The sequence below is a fragment of the Vulpes lagopus genome, chromosome 24 (genome assembly GCF_018345385.1).
Source record: "Vulpes lagopus strain Blue_001 chromosome 24, ASM1834538v1, whole genome shotgun sequence".
In the NCBI taxonomy this organism is placed as follows: Eukaryota; Metazoa; Chordata; class Mammalia; order Carnivora; family Canidae; genus Vulpes; species Vulpes lagopus.
The window spans coordinates 22,488,462-22,510,056 of NC_054847.1; the positions used below are offsets into that span (position 1 = coordinate 22,488,462).

The 21,595-nt window shown below is 33.2% G+C and overlaps 1 protein-coding gene across 1 annotated transcript in view; it reads right to left on the reverse strand.

The window, feature by feature from the left end:
- Positions 1–21,595, reverse strand: part of LRP1B (LDL receptor related protein 1B) — a 1,815,754-nt gene that overhangs the window by 90,190 nt on the left and 1,703,969 nt on the right. Inside the window, exons 76-79 of the mRNA XM_041739937.1 lie at positions 19,498–19,617; positions 17,637–17,878; positions 6,728–6,951; positions 5,908–6,014 (exon numbers count right to left, since the gene is read on the reverse strand). Of these exons, the coding sequence (XP_041595871.1) occupies positions 5,908–6,014; positions 6,728–6,951; positions 17,637–17,878; positions 19,498–19,617 (693 nt within the window). The remainder of the gene's footprint in view (positions 1–5,907; positions 6,015–6,727; positions 6,952–17,636; positions 17,879–19,497; positions 19,618–21,595) is intronic.

Sequence of the window (21,595 nt, forward strand, 5' to 3'; positions counted from 1 at the left end):
CCAATATACATTCATAAGACACTTATCTTGTACTATACACTGTCAGGCACTAGGTACGTGGTAAAGAACAAAATAGATCATGTTCCTAATCTCATGGAGCATGCTACTCAACCACCACACAACTGATTGAATCAGAAGATAAATTATGCTTTTTGTTTTTAATATAGTGTCTAATAAAATAAACAAGTGTGCCATTTGTCAAAAGAGGCTATAAAACCATACCATGGGTTAGAGTGTTAAAAATTGTAAGCATTCATCTCTTCATTCATTCAATACATAATTATTCTTAGGCACACAACTAATTATAGGCACTATAATATTCTTCAGTGTACATAAGAATACCAGTAATGGTTTTGATTTAAGTTGTTCATGGTCTTATTGGGTACATAGAATATAAAGAGTTCATGTTCTACTATATCATTAAAGCAATAGATGATGAAGTATCAACTATGGAGATAATAAGTGCTATGAAAGCCCAGAGAATTGAGCTTTTCTCATCATTATTTTGGAAAGTATGTAAGGGTAGTCCTGGTAGGGAGCAAACACAGGGCAAGCTAAGTGGTGGACTAACTATTCAGTCGGATAGTACAACTTTAACCCTGAAATACAAAGGGGTTACCTAAAGAGACAGAGATAAGTTCACATCTATTCCTATTGCTGTTCATTCTTGTGGATATGATCTTTACTCAATTAAAATACAGAGTATAATCAAATGTACTGCATCTCTGTGCATGTGTTCATTCATGAATTCATAAATGAAAGGTAGCATTTCCAATGAATGAAAAATATAAAGAATAACATATTACACATGGAAGGAAACAAAGGTGTTATTACAGTTACTGATTTCAATATAATAACCTTGGAGTCAGGGCAAATATTTATAAACATATACCAAGAAAAGAGAAAAAAATGAGGTACAAACAAGTCTTATTATATTTCTCGGAAGACAGAAGTAATGAACTTAATTCCATAGAAGGATATCCCTAGGATACATGAACATTAGTACACATGCCTCTCTACATATAGATGCAGAAAAATGACTTTTTGCCAATTCTTCATCACCTTCTAGTAATATGCTATTTATAAAATCTAAACTATCTATTATTTACAAAAGTTCTCATAAGATTTGTTCTTGACTCATTTTTATAGCAATAACATTTAGCGTGACAATACTCAGGAGTTATGAATCACTGTAAGGATAACATTGGGAGATGTTTATGCCTGATGGAATAAAATCCTGCTTAGGAATACAAAACCAGCATTTCCAATATTAAGAAAGTCACCTATTAAGCAGGGAGGTATTAAAGTAATAGATTTTTATATATGACTTGTGGATTTTTAAAAATATTACAGAATTGTAATTGATATACAAGGAGAAAATGAATCAAACTAACAAAATATACTAAACCATATTGTGAAATGTTAATAAAAATAATTATCAGTGCTAGGGAGTTATGGTGGGCATTATGTGGAATAAAATGAGGCTTTAGCATAATACATAGCACATTGTTTTTTTGACATTTATCTTAGCCTGTTAGGTATTAAAGGAATTATATTAATCAATTTATATTGGTTTTAGCATCTGATTGTTACAAATTCTCTTTAAGGTAAATATTATCATATATATTTTACAGATAAGAAATTTGATGCTCAAAAGTCTATACAGGCTGCTCAGCTTTAACTCAAGCCTATATAAATGAGAGGCTTATGCTCTTTCTGCTACTTTATATTTTTTCTGTAAGTCCTAAAATAATATACCCAGGAAAGTGCACGTCTTTCTTTTGAAACTCTTCCTTCAGCTAATGTGACACTGAATTCTGTTGCTTTGTTCCAATTGCTCCAACACCTTTGTAGTCTTCAGTTCTGAGTGTGACTCTTCTAAATATAAGCATCCCACAAAATTCTACCCTAAGAAGCCCCTTTCTTTTCTCCTCCCTTGTCCATCTTCACAATTCCAACAGCTTTAAATATCAGCTTTCTTTACTAATTCCCCAAACCTTAAACTTAAACCCCAGCTTTAGGCTCTAGAACTACAGTTTTCAATTATCTGTGAAATACCTTCATCTGACTGACTCAGCTGCAACATTTGCCTGTGACCGACAGCACCACAGTCTGCTCAAGTGTCACCTTTTTGAGGTTCCACTCTAAAGACCTAATCATGTCACTTTGCAAACTCCTCTTCACCATTTTTGGTACCCTTTTAAAAAATTATTTTATTTGAGAGAGAGAGAGAGAGAGAGAGAGCACAAGAGGGTAGGAGCATGAGCAGGGTGGGAGGGGTGGAGGGGGGCAGAAGGAGAGGGAGAAGCAGACTCCCTGCTGAGCGGGTAGCCTGCCTCTGGGCTCCATGTAGAGCTCCACACGGGGCTCCATCCCAGGACCCCGGGACCATGACCTGAGCTCAAGCCATATAACTGGCTGAGCCACCCAGGTGCCCCCATTTCTGACCCTTCTTACTGTTCTGTTTTCACTCTCCTTTCCATAGCATGAAACACTTCATAACTTACTTCATTATTTACTTTTTAAAATATTATATTTTTACTACATAACCACCAGAAGAGATCTCTGTGTTCACTCCTGTATTCCCAAGGCCTAAAATTATCCCCGACACAGAGTAGTGCACAAAAAATATTAGCTGAATGAGTGAATACATGGCTTCCAAGAGTCTTCCTGTAAGTGATACAGTTTTCAAAGCTGAGTTGTTGAGAAAACTCACACAGGTCCAATCACATGGCGAAGAGAGCCTCATACCAACTCCTCTCTTGACATGTATCCATGGATATCTGATGAGATCCTGTTATCTACTTAACATGAGGCAATTGTACTTGTTACGGTCTCCGAATCCTGCTCGGCCTGACCCCTACCCACCCCTCTAAGCCTTGTCTCATGCTATTTTCCAATTTGTTTACTACATTCTTTGGCTTTCCTACCTCAGGGGCTTCTGTCCCATTGTGACATATCCTGCATGCTACACTCACTCCTCTCTATCAGAACCATTTACACACATGAGCCTTGCATGTGAACACACACACATGCACACACATTTTTTTCAGTTTTCTTTTTATGGTCATGCATATTAGAAGTTAAGCTCTGTGAATGCAGCTATCCATATTTCTGATGACCAGTAATGTATGTCATATAGTGAGCATCCAATATTTTTTAATGAAAGGAGGGATGGATGAATGAACAGAATAAGATAATTATATAAATGGTTTTAATTATCGATTTTTTATCCCTCTTTGACACATTTCTTGTCTCTTCCAGTATTCTCATATGTATTTGATAAATTCTACTGCGCTAACTCTGCTTTGTCTCCCATATATATCCTCCCCTTCCCTCCTGTTACTCTTCTAGTTATGCTATTCTCTGCTCTCATCAGGACCATTCAGTGGGTTGTGAGCTGGTCTTTTAGTTCTGTATGTATTTCATCAGCACAATGCTACCAAAGCAATAAGCCTGGAGACCTACCTTATTCACACCACTCCTTGAGTCAAAATTGTATGGTAGTTCATTATTGACTAAAATATCATGTCAAAAACCTTGGTATTTAAAGTTCTCTGTTCTCAGTTCATGTTACATTATCTATCCTGTCCCCTTCTGGGTGCATCATGACTCCTAATATCGTAGACTGCTGACCCTGGTGGCATTACACCAAGCTTTGAAGATACTAAGTTCCTTTCTGAGATCCCATAGTTAATAAACAATCCCTTGGGATTGTTATCCATGTATATTTGACTTCAAAGAACACCTTTATAAAATCTACAGCACGATGGGTTAACTGTCCACCTTTCAAATGTCTACCTATCCTTCAAGTACTTGTTCAAGTGACACCTTTCACATAATTTTCCAGTCTTGGAGATGATACCAAATAGCTATCTACTACCTGCTGGTTCAGAACTAAGGAATCACACTTGCCCCCCTTCCCCAGAGAATTGTGCTCAACTGATTGCAGCAGCCTCAATTGGGAAGTTAGAGCCCAAAGGTCAACCAATGACTGATAGAGCATAAAAAACAGGAACCCTTTCCTGTCATGGGATTTATGCTTCAAAGCACATGCCCTGGGGGTCAAGCCAAAATGAGAATTTACTTGAGATATGATCTTTCTCGCATCTTTTCCTTTCTCTCTTCATCTTTTACAGCTTTCTCTTGAAAAACATGCCCCTCATAAGTAACTTTTATAAGAATTCCTGTCTTAGGTTCCTTCCTAAGAACCCTCTGACAAGCAATTCTATAAACTGCTGCCAGAACTCTTCTTTAAGATGAAAATTACATAACATATACTGTGATTATGTAAGTTGTTAACATCACAGACCTTTTTTTTTTTTAATTAATTTTGGAACTTTTTTGTAAGCCCAGAATTAGTTAAAAATAGAACATTAAAAATAAATTTAAAGTTCTTTAAAACATGAAAACACTGCTTGAGCATATTATGTCACTTGCCTCTTCAGTAGTAGCCTTCCATATTTCCCCTCAAAGCTAGAATAAAATTCAGTCCTTAACAGTGTGTTCCAGGTCCTAGATTATCTACACCTGGCCACCCTCACTTCTACCATTTTCCTGAGTTGCTCATATGCTTCTAAGCATACTAACATTCTTGCTATTTTTTATACACACCAAGCACATTCCTAATTCATAACTTGTTCTCTCTGTTTGGAAAGCTCTTTGCTCACATATTCACATAGCTTGCTACCTCTATGACATTCTTTTCTCAAATATCACCTTTCTAGAGATGACTTTTTTGATAATCTTCATAATTTTACCCCTATCCTCCCACTCTGCGGTGCCCATTCTTTTCTGTATAGCATTGATCAGTATCTGATATGATGTATATTAAATATTCTACCCTCTGGAAGAAGGCATGTTTCATGAGAGTTGGTAATCTCTCCACAAGAGTAAGAACTTGTCTTCAGCATCTGGAACAATTTCTCATACTAGGCAGTGTTCTCTTAGTATTTGTTAAATCAGTGAATGGAGACATGTAAATGAGCTAAATCCCAAAGACTGCTCCTTCCCATACAGAGTAAAAACACTGTAGTTGAAGGAAAAACTCTTAGGGCATGTTAACAGTTCATAAGAATACAAATGCCAAATATAAATAAAATTTCAACTACATAAGATACTACAAAGCACAATTATTAAGTAATACGTGCTCTAGAAATGTATTCTCTCCTTTGGGGTATAGTGGGCAGGGGCACTGCGTGCGGCATGAAATCCTTGAGGCTCCTGCAGTTCTGAAAATGTTTTATTGAAGAAGTGTTAAAATTAGACCTTATAAGGTGGGTAAGATTCAGCTGGGTGCACACCAGTCAGAAGGACATTCTAGGTGGGGACCTGGGAGGTAAATGCAATGAGAGAAACACAGAGGGAGAAAAAACATGCAAGCTTCTGAGCAGTCCTGGGAGTACAGAGATTTTGGAGTGCTAGCTTAGATGACCTAGCTGGGAGGGATATTAAAGCCTGATTAAAGAGCTGTGAATGAAAGGCCAAGGAATCACAAAGCCTGCCTTTTACAAAAATTATTTATTTTCCCACCTCTTTGCCTATTTAATTTTTGATCCTCTAGGAATATTATCATCTATCGCAGCATCATTAATATATGTCAATAAAAATATCCTAATACATTATAAACTGTCAAAATTCCATGCATGTGAAATCCTACAAATGGCCTTACAACTTAGGCAATTTTCAAATAATATTCCTGTAATATCACCGGCAGTATGATAAGGCCTTGACTTTCAAGTGGAAAAATACAACATGAAATGTTAATGACTTTCATAAAGTCATACTATAAATTATTTTATCTGCTTGTAAAAATGATTATATTGCCAACAAACCTGGAAAGAATTTAACACAAATATGCTGAGCATATTGCTCCATATTTTAGACTGTGTCAGAAATACATCATACCTGTGGGTCTTTGCAAATTCTTTTGTACTAAAATCCTTCTCAGAGTACCATCCATGGCTGCTTCTTCTATATGGGAATGGTCCCCAACAACAGTCCAGTACATCATCCTGAAGAGACAGGTCAAGTTGGTTAGCTTACCGATAGTGCTATTATAATCCAATTCTGCTCCCCCAAACACAGTTTCTCTTCAGACCATGTGCATCAGAATCACCCTGGAGACCCTGAAAAAAGCAGATATCTGGACCCAACTCTAAATCTATAGACTGGCAAGTTCCAATAAGGGCAGGTGATTAGTAGTTTTATTCAACATTTCTCTATTTCCTTTTTGGTCATTGCCTATAAATGAAAAAGTAAAAGTAAAAAAGGAACAATTCAAATAAAGGAAAGATTTGTGTTAAAATTGTTTAAATTTATTTATACATACACCTTCATCTTTATTATCAAAATAGTTAAAATACTAATACTCTACACTTCATATTTTCAACATTATGGTTAATGCCTTGAGAATTCAATCTTAAGTTAACAATATTGGTTATGCGTTTATCGCAACATAGCATCTGCAATGTCCACACCAGAGACATACAAATACACACATAGAATGTATAATGTAGCAGCCTTTTGGGACAACATATATTTTGTGCTGCCATTTGGTGTGAAAAGGACATGCTTTTGCACATAAGTAGAGGGATTTTTAGAAGTCTTGTGAATCTATTATATGGTGAACACTTACTACAAAAGAAAACTACAGAGCGCAGGTGGGAAAATCTCTAAAAATGGTTACGCATATCAAGAAATATAAATAGCCAACTCATTAACCTACCCTCTTTTAGGATTTACAGCAATAGCATAGGGTTCTCCAGCCATGTTTGTCAAGAGTCTGGTGCAGTTGGGGCCATTCAGCTGTCCCACGTTTATAGAGTATCTCAGACTGGTCCAGTGAGTGGTATAGTAACTGAACCAGTGCATTCTGGAATGATCAGTCCAATAAATATTTCCAGCAACCCAGTCAACTGCAATGTCCCTGGGCCTTTTGAATTCAGGACACTAAAAGAAAACAAAGCAACAAACCGCAGTATTTTCAAAAGCAAAGTGGTAGAGAGGAAATCTGTATACATTGATAATGTATGGGAATAATATCAACATGGTCAAATATTAATTGTTACACAGGTTTTTTTAACTACCAAAAATACTCCATTTTATTCTTAATTTTTATAGATATTATAAGTTCATCAATATTAAGTGCACAGCTCATTGGGGTTTAACCTCTAACTGCTCTGGTATAATCACCACCCTGCTAGAATATTTCTAGAATTGTAGAAGGTTCACCTGTGACTTCACTCAGTGTTCCTCTATGACTAACCATAATTCTGATGTCTAACAAAATAGAATTGTTTAAACAAATCCATGTAGATATGTGTTATAAATAATACTGTTCTATTCCTGACTTCTTTTACTCAACATCGAATCTATGAAATCCATTCATATTGTTGTGCATGTCAATTATTAGTACTTTTTTATTGATGGGTAGTATTTCGTTTTATGAATGTAGCACAATTTGTTCACCTTTTCACTGATGATGTCCATTTGGATTATTTACAGTTTTAGGTCACTACATTCAAAGTCATGAATACTATTGTACATGTCTTTTAGTGGATACAAATACACATTTCTGTTGAATATTTAATAAGGAATAGAATTGTTGAGTCTTAAGGTACACATATACTTAGCTTGGATAGATACTGCTAGCATTTTTTCAGAGTTTGTACCAATATACACTCATTTTAGCAATTTAAGGAAGTCCCAATTGTTCTGCATCCTCACCATATGTAATTTGATTTAAAAAATGAGATGAGCACTGGGTGTTATATAGTATGTTGGCAAATTGTATTTAAACGAGATACTAAAGAAACGTGAAAAAAAGATAATAAAAAAATTTAAAAAGCAAAACTACCCAACAATGGAAAAAATTAAAATAGAATAGTACAGATAGACACATTTAGAAAGATGTGTACTTAAACATGTTTTAAGGAAAGTGAAAATATCTGTCATTTATACTAATTTACTAGCTTGAATTTTTTGCTTTATATTGTATTATTGAATTATTGTGAGACAAAACAGTAAGGGAGTTCTTTGCACATAGGCATCAAGAAAAAAGCGTATGTTCTATGTCCTTCAATTAAATAGATCACTTCGAGTAGGAACTAGTGTTATAATTAATTTGACATGGTCAGGTTTATTGTGCATAACCAAAAGTGAGAAGGGATTTCCTCTGGGTATCATATCAAGAATGGAAACAATTATTTGAAGGTGATTATAACTAGACATGTGGTCAATGTGAAAAAGCATCAGTAGGACCTGGCAACCAGTGGAAATAAGGGTTTTTAACACATGATGGTTTCTTGTGTTTATTACTAGTGAACAAATTGTATTGAAGGAGTGAGTAAACTTGAAAAAAGTTTACATGAGATGCCAAAAAGGAGGAATTGCAAGCCACTGTCTGCTGTGTGATTACTGGGATCTTAAGGAAGGAAAATACAGCCTGAACTAAACATAGAACCCATAGAAATTTCTAGCAACCTTTATTATAGCCTTTACACATTTTATTTAAAAACTGAAATTATGAAATTTATAGTTACCTATTTCTCAATTCTAGCAATAAATACTATCCATCTACCCAGTGATAGCTCAGTGATGTTTAATGAAAAGCACTCTGCAATACAATATGCTTTATAAATACTGTATAAATAATAGTCACAGGTGGATAGAATATAAATATTTGTCCTAGCCAAACCACAAGCTTATTTTTCAAATGTTCCAGTATCATTTAAATTAACTGTATTTTTTTTTCTGGTTTGGCAGCATTTAAAAGTAAATATATGAACAAATGACATGAACATGTCAGTGTAAGTCATAAATTTATAAATATGACAGACAATGGAAAAAATAACCATTATAAGCTATTTGGAACATGTTGGAGTATATTTATCATTTTTGAACACAAATAAAGCAAACCTTCAGCATGTAAAAAAATATGATATTGGTTATCTCTCATGAGCATAGAAAAATACCTAGTTTCCCTTTATCAGATGTAAATGTATACATATGATTGTCTATCCTAATAGTATCATTGCTAAAATAGGACAAATTTATTGCAAAGTTCTACTTTTTTGAATTTAGGATTTTCATTTTTTTATTCATTAAAAAATAGCCTGGTTATCTTTCCATTCTATACTTTACCCCTGGACATAGACAAAGGAAGCCCCAATTCTTCATTTTCATAAAACATTCAGAATTTGACTAAGTGATATTTTGGCAGGTAAGCAGGCTTGTGAAGATTCTACTAATGGTAAACTCTAGAAAGATAAATAATATTTATGTCACACCAGTAGGGTAAAGAATATGGCTTAGGGAAAGAGGGAAAATGTTACTTTCAGTATTAAGCACAGGAGATACTGATGGAGTCATTTAAATCTGTACATTTATTTTCTGGTTCCCTGATCAAAAAATCCGTAATGTCATTCCAGAATCAACTAAAGTAGTTAGAATATGGGGTAAAGGACATCACACCCAATAAATCCAATGTATGGTCATAAATCACCAGTGACAAGACGATTCTCAGAAAATAAGAGCATCAGGGTAAAGATGTTACCAGATGTTCATCTTCACTGATTCACAACACACTGAATGCTCAATGATTTTCAATATTGAAGAAAGCAGAACTGAACAGAAAAAGAACAATAACAACAAGAAAGCCAACAGGATGGTCCTATTTTCAAGGAAACTATGGCCAAATTAGGAAATCCCCCTTTATGATGAGTTCCAGAGGACCCACAGCTTGACCAGGATTGTGAGTAGTATTAGCCATAAATGGATATTGGCTGGGGAGTGGAAGGTAGAAATTCCTGTTGGATCTTGATATAATAAAAAATAATTTGTGGAGAGGTTAAAAATAAATAGGTGAATACAAAAAGTAGGCAAATACAATTAAAGTAAACTGAGGTTCTTGGTATGGAATGGAGACTGACGCGGGACAACAGTAATGGAAAAGCTAAGCCATTTGCTTCCAAAGAGGCAAAAAACAAAATAAAACAAACATATCAGATTCAAAAGAAGAAGTAAACAGAAAACTCTCGTTGCCCCTTTGGCTAGCTCACTAGACAGATAGGCCTATGAGCTAGAGGCACTAATGAAATATGTCATGTGGAAGAGACTGCAGAGGCATGTGGTTACCCTGACAACAAAAGGCGTTGCTCGTATTGTTGCACAAAGTGGAAGACACGTTTTGACTGCTTTCTCCAGACAGATGATTTCTTTCCTAATAAGCTCTCTAAATACACAGCAAAGTTTTAAGGCCTGAGGCATTCTTCCTTGTGGAGATATATTAGTCCAATAAATGAAACACTTAAATCTTAGAGAAAAATTGGCAGCTTGATTGTAACAAAATTAGAGGTTACTACTTTAAACTACTAATTCTTTATAGCTGTGGATTGTAAGGTATCTGTCACAATTCCAGCTTCAGGAAACCAAAGATATAAGTCACTGGAGACATTTGATTTCAATCAAAGAAAGATGAAAACCTACAAAATGAGACTTCAAGCATTTGAAACATGGAAATACTGTCCTCCTTTTTAAAGAAATTCCTATAGTTAGCAATATACCTTAAGCAAATATTGCGAATAACACAGGATAGACTGAAGTAGTCACATATTTTATCTATGTGTTATTTTTTCATCTCCGAAAAGAATATTTGGTTCATTTTACTAAAGTTAATTACCTGTAATGTAATGTTGTTAAAACAAAGATATAAAGCCACTCTCAAGTGTGTGTGTGTGTGTGTGTGTGTGTGTGGTGGATATCACAATAAAAGCTATTTATACCTTCAGCCCACAATATATGAATCAGAGTAAATCTTCATAAGCCAGGGATAGAAAAAACAACTATGCAAATTCTGAATATTATTAAATTATATGGCTTAATAATATTATAAGATATACAGATATATGTTATTTCAATCGAGAAGTTCATACAACAATGGGGAAATCCAAAAAGAACCAAGAAAAAGTTATCTTTGGAGCTAGAATGTGTAAGAGTTCCAAAAACACTTCAGGAAGGAAATCCCTGGCTTCTATCTACAGTTTATTCTGAAGAACAGATTTCAATCTGAGTAGTTTTAAACTTCCATCTACATTAACACCATGTCAACCTGGCAGGGGGGAAAGAAAATAAATAAAATATGTGATTCTCAGACAATTTCAAAAAAGGACCACATTTGTCTTTGGACTATAGACTCGGTATTCTGTGAAGTTATCTTTTTTTTTTCTTTTTTTTTTTAGAATACTATACTTGTGTATGTTATATATATGTATAATAATGAAAGTTATGTCTTCTTAATAAAGAAGCTTCTGTTCACCAGGATAATTAAGAGAGGCAAAGTAAAGAGCATGCTTGAAGATTCTGAAATGAAGTTGCATTCCTGGAAATTAAATGTGATGTATTTATGGCTAGGAAAAAAAAATGTGTGTTTATGGGTAGATATGTGTATGTTGATCGTTGTGTAAGGAAATGGGAAGGGGGTGTGGCATAAGATGAGCTGGAATATCATGGAGAAGCTTATAAACCACTGAGTTTTCAATGGGCAGCTATCGGAATGATTTAAGTGGTGAGGTATGATGATTATATTAATGTTTTAAAATTATTTTGGCTATAGTGTGGAGAATGGCTTAGGAATGGGGACCTGAAGTGGATACAGGACAATCAGAGGAGGCTTACTTAATGGGCTTCAAAAGTAAAATGTGTAATTGTAAAATAAGTTTTTGTGAGACAAAAGTGGATAAAAATGGGATATATCTGGAGACAAAAATATTTGACCTTGTGATAAGTTGAATACCAATGATGAAAAGAATAACTTGTAGAGTATAACTGTCTTTTTCTTTAATTTTTAAATTATTTTAAAGTATAACTTTCAAGATCAATATACTATTGCCATATATACCAAAATTTTTCAATTAATATATTGCTTGTAACTTTTAAAAACTATTATGTACCTACTTTATGACAAATTCTGTTCTAGATGTTAGGATTACATATAATAATGGCCAAAACAGCAAAAATACTTGCCATGGGAATTTACTTACAGCAAGGTAAGGTACAGTATAGATAGTAAACATAATAGTTAAGTAAATTATATAGTAGTTTAACGAAGATAAGCACTATGAAAGTGAAAAAAAAAATAATGAGTAATGTGTTGATGGTCCAGGATGGGAGTGGGACAATAGATTGCAATTATCAATACATTGTATATTCAGAAGATGGCATTTGAGCAAAGTCTTGAATGAGTTTAGGAATTGAGCCATGTAGGCTATCTGGCTGAAGAACACTTAGGCCAAGAGAACATTTCAAGAAAGGCCTTACATTAGTAGGTACTGATGGGTTTACAAATACCAAAGCATCCTTAGAGAAGAGTAAGGGAAAAATTAATAGGAGATGAAGTCAAAGAGGTAATGGGAGACCAGATCTTTTAAACCCGTGTAAGACATTATGAGAAATTTGTCTTTGCAATGGGGAACCACTAGATATCTTTGATCAGAGATGTGATGTGATCTAATTTATGTCTTAGAAGGTGCATTCTGGCGACAGTGTGGTGAGTAAGAAGGAAAGCAAAAAGACTAGTTAGGAGGCTACTGCACTAGGTCAGAAGAAAGATAATGGTGGTTCAAAATAAAATAGTTGTCTTAGACATAAATAAAATGACATTACTTCCTCCTCATCTCTTAGGTGGTCTACATTCAAATCTCTTCAAATGGGCCTTTATTGATCATCCTATTCAAAGAAGACTTACAACATCTGACTTTTTTTTCTTGGTCTGTTATGTATTTCCTTCAATATAATTTTAAAATTATATAATTATAATATACTTATATACTTATATTATTATATAATTAAAATTATATAATATCAAAATTACAATTATGATATTATATGATTATATTTTGAAAATTATATTGCATTTTTGGTATTTATTTTTTTATGAATTTACTTGACTCTGTTTTTGTTCCCCAGAATATAAGCTTCATGAGAACAAGACTACATTGTCATTTTGTATCCCAGGAATCCAACACTAAACCTAATAAACAGAACTCCTTAAATAAAACTTTGGGTATGAGTAAATAAAACTTGACTAGTTCATCTTAAAATGCTATACAATATGTTCAATAATATCCTCAGAGTTATTAATTGTGGAATCATATGTTTTATATAGTCTTGAAAGATTTATGCAGTAAAATTTGAATATTGATCACAACTGTTATAGAACCATTAACTCCAATCAACATACATTGTTGAATGCCTGTCTTATGCAATCAATAATAATCAAGTCACAAAATGACAATAGGTCAATGATTTGATAACTTTAGATTTCCTCCAAAGAAATCATAATAAATAATTTTAATTGTTAACTGGTTTGAATAAACTGATGGTTTGAAAAGTATTCTTGGCAAGCAAGTATAGATAATTTCAAGGTAGACTTATAATGATTACCATAAATTTATAATAATAAAGAAAATAAATTTAGAAATGGAAAAAGAAACTATCAATTTCTACTAGTACTTTAATGTCCTAAAACAAGACTCTGAAGTTTTTGCTAAAACTTATGTACACACATAAACTTTTTATGGGCACATATGCAAACCTATGCACTTGTGTGTATGTGTGATGTTTGTATGTGTGTGATATACACACAAATCCATATATTGAGGTTTGAGGTTTATAGCTAGAACTCCAATTAAAGATGGAAGCCTATTAAATAAAACTTAGTTGGATATATTCTTAAAAGCTCTCAGGGAAAAATAATTGCCTAATCAACTTATTGAGAAAAATATATGATTATTAATGAATAAAACTGTAAGCAGGATCATTCTGAACATCTTATTTGTATAATAGAGAATATGCCAAAAATGGTATCTCCTATTCACTTCTCAAAATCAGGTAGATCAGATAAACCATTTGTTTTGCTCAGGAATATTTAGCTCTTTAATGGTAAAAATCTTATCTGGATTTTTAAAATCATTTGCATTTTTCCAAGCATTGACCTACTTCATAGTGCTCGTCATCATGTACTTTGCTGTACAGAATTTTATACTAGAAATGATAAATTGCCAGAAAGTATGTACAATTGTTGCATAATGCTATCATATTCTGTTCTGACTACTAAAATTTAAATTCAGAAATCTCATTATGCTTTACATATAGATTGAATCATGTCAGCCTTTTAAGTTTTAAATTATTTAATTTTCTTAAAGGAAAAAAATCCATCCATTTTGTATAGCCCAAGGGGCTAGGAAATCATAAGCATTTCTATCTATAAATAACTTAGACTGCATTTGAAATTTAAATTTATAATCATAATTAGTATTCAAGCCATTTTCACAGATTACAGAAGAGTATTCCCCTTATGACTTCCAGAAAAAGATCATATTGAAAATTACCTCCCTTTGGAATGGACTTCAGTTAACATTTAATTGAGTAATATTCTTCTGATTTCTGATATAACATATTTCCTATATTTTATTGGGGGAAATATTCCAATATTTTTAGTTTCTGTGAATATGGGTTCAAGACATCCTGTTATTATATGGCTAACGTCTTCCATTTGGTCCACTGATAATGGGGTTTTGACTAAAAGTATCCATAGTTTGATTTTTGTATTTTTCTTTCATCTCCTGATTCAGAGATAGAAACCAATGTTCCATTTTCAGCTCAGGGGAAAATCTTGAGTTTAGTTTTCCAAAGGGTGGAGAATTCTCTGGTCAGTATCATTTATTGTTTGTGTCAAAACTTAGAAGATGAAATAGATTGCATGCTTATTAAACTACTAGACAACTAACTGGTGACTAGTAAAAAATGCAGATACAATACATTGCAGAGTATTCAGGAGGGTAAAAAATCCAATTTTTATACATAAGCTGGATTCCAGAGTAATAAACACAAATCATCCAAGTAAACAACTAGATAAACATAAATGATGTCACACATCTTTTGGAAATTATATATATTTACTATCTGGAAGGGACATTGGAAATTTTCTACTTCAATATGGTAGTTGCTTTTCTTATAAGTAAGTTGAGACTCAGGGATGTAACAATTTTCTCAAGTTAAGGTCTAAATTTGGTCACATTACAGCTTTATGGCTATAGATGAGTCATTTGAACATTAAAGAATGCACATTATTCATTAAGAATATAAGAATGGATTGATTACATATTTATAATATTGAGGAATCAGGATTACAAAATGATTTATGAAGGAAAGTTAAGTAATTCCTTTCATCTGTATAGCCTTAAGCTTTGTTTTGTTGCAGTGCACTGACTGGAATGTCTATAGGATACTGAATGGCTTAGGACATAGTCTTAACTTATAATCATGACATTTAAATAGCTGTGATGGAATCCTATAAACTGTACCCTAATGTTACACACTCTTTTCCTAGTGAATACTGTTTGTTGTGAGTAAATCTGAAGAGAGAGAGAGAAAAAAACAAAGTCTAGATGAAATAACGCATGTAATCAGTACCATTAAAAAACAAGATGAAGTTTCATGTCATATTAGGGAAAAGCTAATCAATAGCTTTGCCATCATTTACAAAAGACTCTATGCCACAGTTATAAAATATAATATATGTATATATTATATGTATATATGTATATATAAATAAAGGGGCATCTGGGTGGCTCAGTTGGTTAAGGTTCTGCCTTGGGCTCCGGTCATGATCCCAGGGTCCTGGAATTGAGCCTGGCACAGGTATCAGTCTCTCTGCTCAGTGGAAAGTCTGCTTCTCCCTCTCCCTCTGCCCTTCCCCCTGCTCATGCTCTCTCTCTCTCTCTTTCTCTCTCTCTCAGTCTTTCAAATAATCAAATAAAAACATCTTTAATATAGAAAATATATACAGATAAATAAATATATAATATACAAAGAAAACATATACATTTATACATTTCTATGTGTAAAAATAAAAATTTAGAGATCTGTATAAATTCTGTTCCCTAGAAGATACTGACTATATATTAATTTTTAATGTCCCCAAGGACAAAACTAAAGTAATTATCAAATAATTTTCACTGAAAAAATTATATCAAATTAAAGATGTATTTTTAGAAAATAAAATTCAGACAAAGGTAAGTTGCAAATAATTTTTCATGTGATAATATACATCCTAGAGAAGAACACCTTGTCAATCAACATTATCAACACCATCATTGTCATCACTGTTCTCAGCAGCAGCAGCAGCATCCTGTTAATATGGCAAGGTACTACTGTATAGATACTATATAGTACTTATTATATGCCAAGAACTATCAACACTAACACATATACATACAGTATATATTCCTCACTAAAACTTCATGAAATAGGGTAGAGCAGTTTAGAGGCTAGTAAGAAACAGGATCAAGGATTAAAACCCAGGCAATGTAACTCTACAGTACATACTCATCACTTCATTGATAACATGTGAAATGGTACATAGGAGCAATGTTTTTGCAAAGCAGACTTGTGTTTTACAGATAAAGAAAGCTAGAGTTAGCCAAGACTAAAACCAGATTTTTGTTCTGATAGCAAATAAGTAAGTGAAAGAAGGCAGAGTGATCTACTAAATTTTTTGGCTCTCTTCTGGAATTGTTCTTAATAGAACTTAAAGGTATTGTATAGTACTGTGTTTGGTGGAGGATTTGTTGAAGAAACAATTCTGATATATATGGATTTTTACTCACAGTTAATTTAATCTAACCTGGATTAGAAAGGCAATATAGCTTCATTAAAACCAGATTATTGCCATCTACCTGATAAAAATGTATTCCAGATTTCTGTCAAATGGTATTCATGCAGTTTGAGTCTTTATGGTAGATACCATGGCAAAGATAGTTAAGGACTTCCAGATAGGCACCCCTGATTCTTTTCAAATGCAAAGCTTCAATTATATCCTACTGTAATAGCACTTGACTTTTTGGTTGTATGGGAAGGGGCCAGGCCCCATAAAAATAAGTATTTATCTGTTATTTTTCTCCCAGGTTACTTCAAAATATAAAATACACAATAAAATGACATACTCTAAAACAAAAAAGGATAGTCTATAACCACAAATCTAAACAAATGTTCTAGTTTACTTTTCTCAAAAAGAATAACCATGATAATCAACATGTCCATCATATACCAGCAAACAATATTGCTCTGTTTTGGATGTTCCCTGAAATACAGTTATCAGGAGTCAGAAGAAATGGTTGCACAATTGATTTGATCTCTTGCCCTAGAAGAGAGGTATATTTCTGATATTGTTAAAATGAAAAGGTATACCCTGAATATTTTGACATTTTATTTTCTAACATAAAAACAATTGAGATTGATTCTCAATCTCATATCACAATGAAAAAAAACTCACCTTCATAATATAATGTTAAATAATACAAAATATGAAATGTACTAGAAATATTGAGTATTATTCATTACCATTTTTACATAGTTAAAGCAAATGTATTCAAACAAATAATTTCATGCAATTAAATTATATGTTGCTGTGAGATTGAGAAGGGAAATGTTTTATTTCTTTATATGGAGAATATTGGGAGAAATCATTGACTATATTCATTACCTCCTATAATCATATATTGTGATGGATAGATTAAAAAAAAAAACAGAGAGATGGAAAGGTTGACTTCAAATAGTCAATGTTATTTACTTACAATTAAGCCACTGTTTGCTTGCCTTTTTTCTCTGCCGTGGATCCTTTTGTAGAAAATTCCGCCTGGATTAAACTGAGTACTCCAAATTATCATATCTCTTTGATAATATACATCCATCCCTGTTATCCTTGAATTATGTTCAATATGAGAAATTTGTTGATGATCGCCACTGTAGTTGAATGGATATATAAAACCCAGGATATCAGTGTCATTAGCAATGTAGAGAACTTGATCTTCAGAGCCTGGAGATTATTATAATAAAATACAAAAATAAAGTAAATTTCAACTAATGTAAAAGCAATGATTGTATTTTTAAATTATCTTGAATTATTATACTTAACACAGTTTCTTGCTCTATAAAAATCAAACAACTTTATATCATGTTTTAGTCTTCAATGATTTGTTTCTAATATACATGTTCTTAAACATTTCTAAGACTTATTGATGTAGGTTTTCCCAGGGCAAAGCTTACCTTATGGCTAGAAATTAGGTATTTGTAGTAGATATTCTTTTCATAAAGAGGGATTTCTTTTGATAAATTGCAGTGCATTATGTTCTAATGCTTTGATCCTCAATATTCAGATGCTATATTGTGTACTCATTAATCCTCTAACATTCCTGAGTATCCAGTTTATGCATTCAGTTTATCATCATTGTATTAGGTTAAGCAATGAAAATTAAGAGGAGGAAAGTCTTCCTTTTTTAATATTCATGTATCTCAAATATTCTATTTTTATCATAAGAAGATATTACTATTTACTACATTAAATTATCGTAATGTCAATATCATTTAGAATATTTCTAGTTGATGCCCTGAAGTTTTCATACCTACAATAGAATTCTAATGTTATTTGCAAATTGAGACAAGTAAAACCCTAGACTGAATTCTCAATTTATTAGTTAAAATATTGATGGAACTGTAAATATTGAATTGCATACACACCATCTGCAAATTAAAAAAAAAACAATGAAGTATAGTTCAGCACTATTGGTTTAATAGTTCTCACTCGGTTATGTTTATCTACCCTATGACAGGCATTATGGAAAAGATTTCACAATTTATCCCCTCTTATGGAAAGCAGGGATACATATTTCCATTTTATAGATGAGGAATTGAGGCTCAGAGAGTTTAATAACTTCCCCAGGGCCAAAGATTACAGAAGGGCAATGCTAGGATTCAAATTCAAGTATATTTACCTCTACAGCCCATCCTTAATCTACTATATCATGTTGTTTTCCACCTGTAATAACTGTTTTATTACAATTGTCCAATCCTGCCCTATAACTAACAATCTTTGTTATGATATTCTTAGTAAAAACCAGAGCATGAAAATTCATTCCCACAAAAGCCCCAAATACCTGGGTTTTTTTTTTTTTTGAAGTTTAACAAATTTTATTCCTAAGTAAAGGAGGTCTGAATTAAAGCATGATTTTACTTAAAACTTTTTATATTCTTACTCAAAATTCCATTCTCCTTACAATGCTAGCCTTTAACCTGTTATTTTTATCCATTGGTATAATAATATTTCTCAAATACACTGAGGGCAGTCCATAAACAAAGATGCTTTACAGTCTATCACATTGACTTGTAAAAACTTTTCCCTCCTTCTGACCAATTTTTTAAACACAAAAATGATTTTAACAGTTACAATGTATTTGACAGTCATGTCTATAAACCATCCTAGATTAGATTAATTAAGAAGGTTAACAAACAAACTGGGAAAATTAGCCAATATTGAAAAGAGACTTATTTCTATTTTCAAACATGGAGCTATTGCTAAAATATAATATGAAACATTGTTTTCCCATAAGATATTTATAACAGTTATATTAGCATTTGAAATAATTGTTATGATCTTACCTTTTGCTATGCAGGTGTTATTCCTTTCCTGAAAATTCTGGTCACACACACATTTATATGACCCTTCCATGTTTATACATTGGTGGGAACATGTGCCAAACACCAAACATTCATTAAGATCTAGAAGAGAAAAGCTCAAAATAGCATCATCATACCCTCAATTAGCACTTCCATTTTTCAGACATGTAAAAAAAGACAAATTTATTTTTCTTCCTTCTACTTCTTATTTCTATTTCTTTTACTGTCTTTTAAAACTCTCAAGTCTGTGATTTGCTCTGTCACATTTTCTGGCCTTAGCAAGTTTTTACAATAGTTTCACTATAATAATTCACCAATTGCTTGTACATTGCTTTTTAATCCACTTAACACATTGAAATAGCACTTTCATTGCTATTGAAATAGCACTTCCCTAGTATTTTCGTCACTCAAACACACACTTCTTGAGGTTTCCTTTTAAGACTCTTTCTAATTACTTACCTTCATACCTTTGTACACATCATATAATATCCTTGCTCACCTTCACATAGAGAATTCTTACTCATCTCTCAAGATCCACCTAAAGCGAAACCTTGCTTGTTCTCCACCAACATACATCCCTACCATAGTTTCTCCACTGTTTGCTATCTGGGTATTTCTCTCTTACAACACTGTATATACTATATTTCATATATAATATATATGCCATGTTGTACAGAGAAATTAAACACACATACACATATATGCACACTAATGTTGGTACCGTGAGCTTTCATAGAGGATGGAAAAATCTCACACATGTCCAGTACCTAAAACAGTGCCTGGCACACAGCAACTATTAATACATTTCTACTTCTCTGATGGTATTTTTGGTAATCTGTCTTCTCTTTATATATTCTAATTAAAGTGCTTTGGTTCTAACATCAAATAGTGATTTCTTATTTTCTTTTTGAGCTATATATAGGAAAAGCAAAAACACATTTGAATTCCTTGAATTATGAATCAAAGTAATGTCTTTCCCTTCCTCCATACCAAATCAAATTGCTTTTCCTTACTATCAAAACTTCCTTCAGTAAGGATACAAATTTTATTGAAGTGCAAAAGTTATTAATTTGCACAATAAAAATACCGGATTTGTAGCAACTTAAAATGAAGAATGAAGTTGCAGCTTGTATTTGCCATAGAATATAATTAAAAACACAGAAATGTTTGAGAATGGAAGTTTTAATTTTCATAAGTATGTGCAGGAAATAGAGTCCATTATTCACAGACAAATGTTAGAAAATTAATGTTTGAAATTAAAATTTGAAGAAGTTGTGGATGTGTGCATGTGTGTGTTTATATACAATCAAGAGAAAGTGTCTGGGGAAAAAAAGAAATAATCTAGCCTTGAAAAATAATTTGCTCTTGGGCACCTGGGTGGCTCAGTGATTGAGTGTCTGCCTTTGGCTCAGGTCATGATCCCAGGGTCCTGGGATGGAGTCCCATGTTGGGCTCCCTGCAGAGAGCCTGCTTCTCCCTCTGCTTATGTCTCTCTCTCTCTGTCTCATGAATAAATAAATAAAAACTTAAAAGAATAATTTGCTTTTAATTTTATTTCAAGATTTTATTTATTTGACAGAAAGAGAGAGAAAGAGAGAGAGAGAGATTGAGTACACAGAAGCAGGAGGAGAAGCAGAGGGAGAGGAAGAAGCAAGCGGGCTCTCTCCTGAGCAGAGAGCCTGATGTGGGGCTTGATACCAGTATGCTGGGATCATGACCTGAGCATAAGGTGGACGCTTGATCAACTGAGCCACCCGAGGCATCCCAATAATTTGCTTTTTAAATTACAATAGTGAAGACCTAGGGGTGCCAGGGTGGTTTAGTCAGTTGAGCACCTGACTCTTGCTTTTGGCTCAAGTCATGATCGCTGGGTCCTGAGATTGGGTTCCATGCCAGCAGGGAGGCTGCTTGAGGTTGTCTCTAACCCTCTCCCTCTGCTCCTCCCCCACTCTCTCTCTCTAAAATAAATAAATAAATCTTTAAAAAAAATAAAAACCTAGGCTGTTATTTTTCAGTGTTCCATGTTAATGGAAAAATAAAATGTAACGAATATTCCAAACTGGTATATAATTCAAAATGT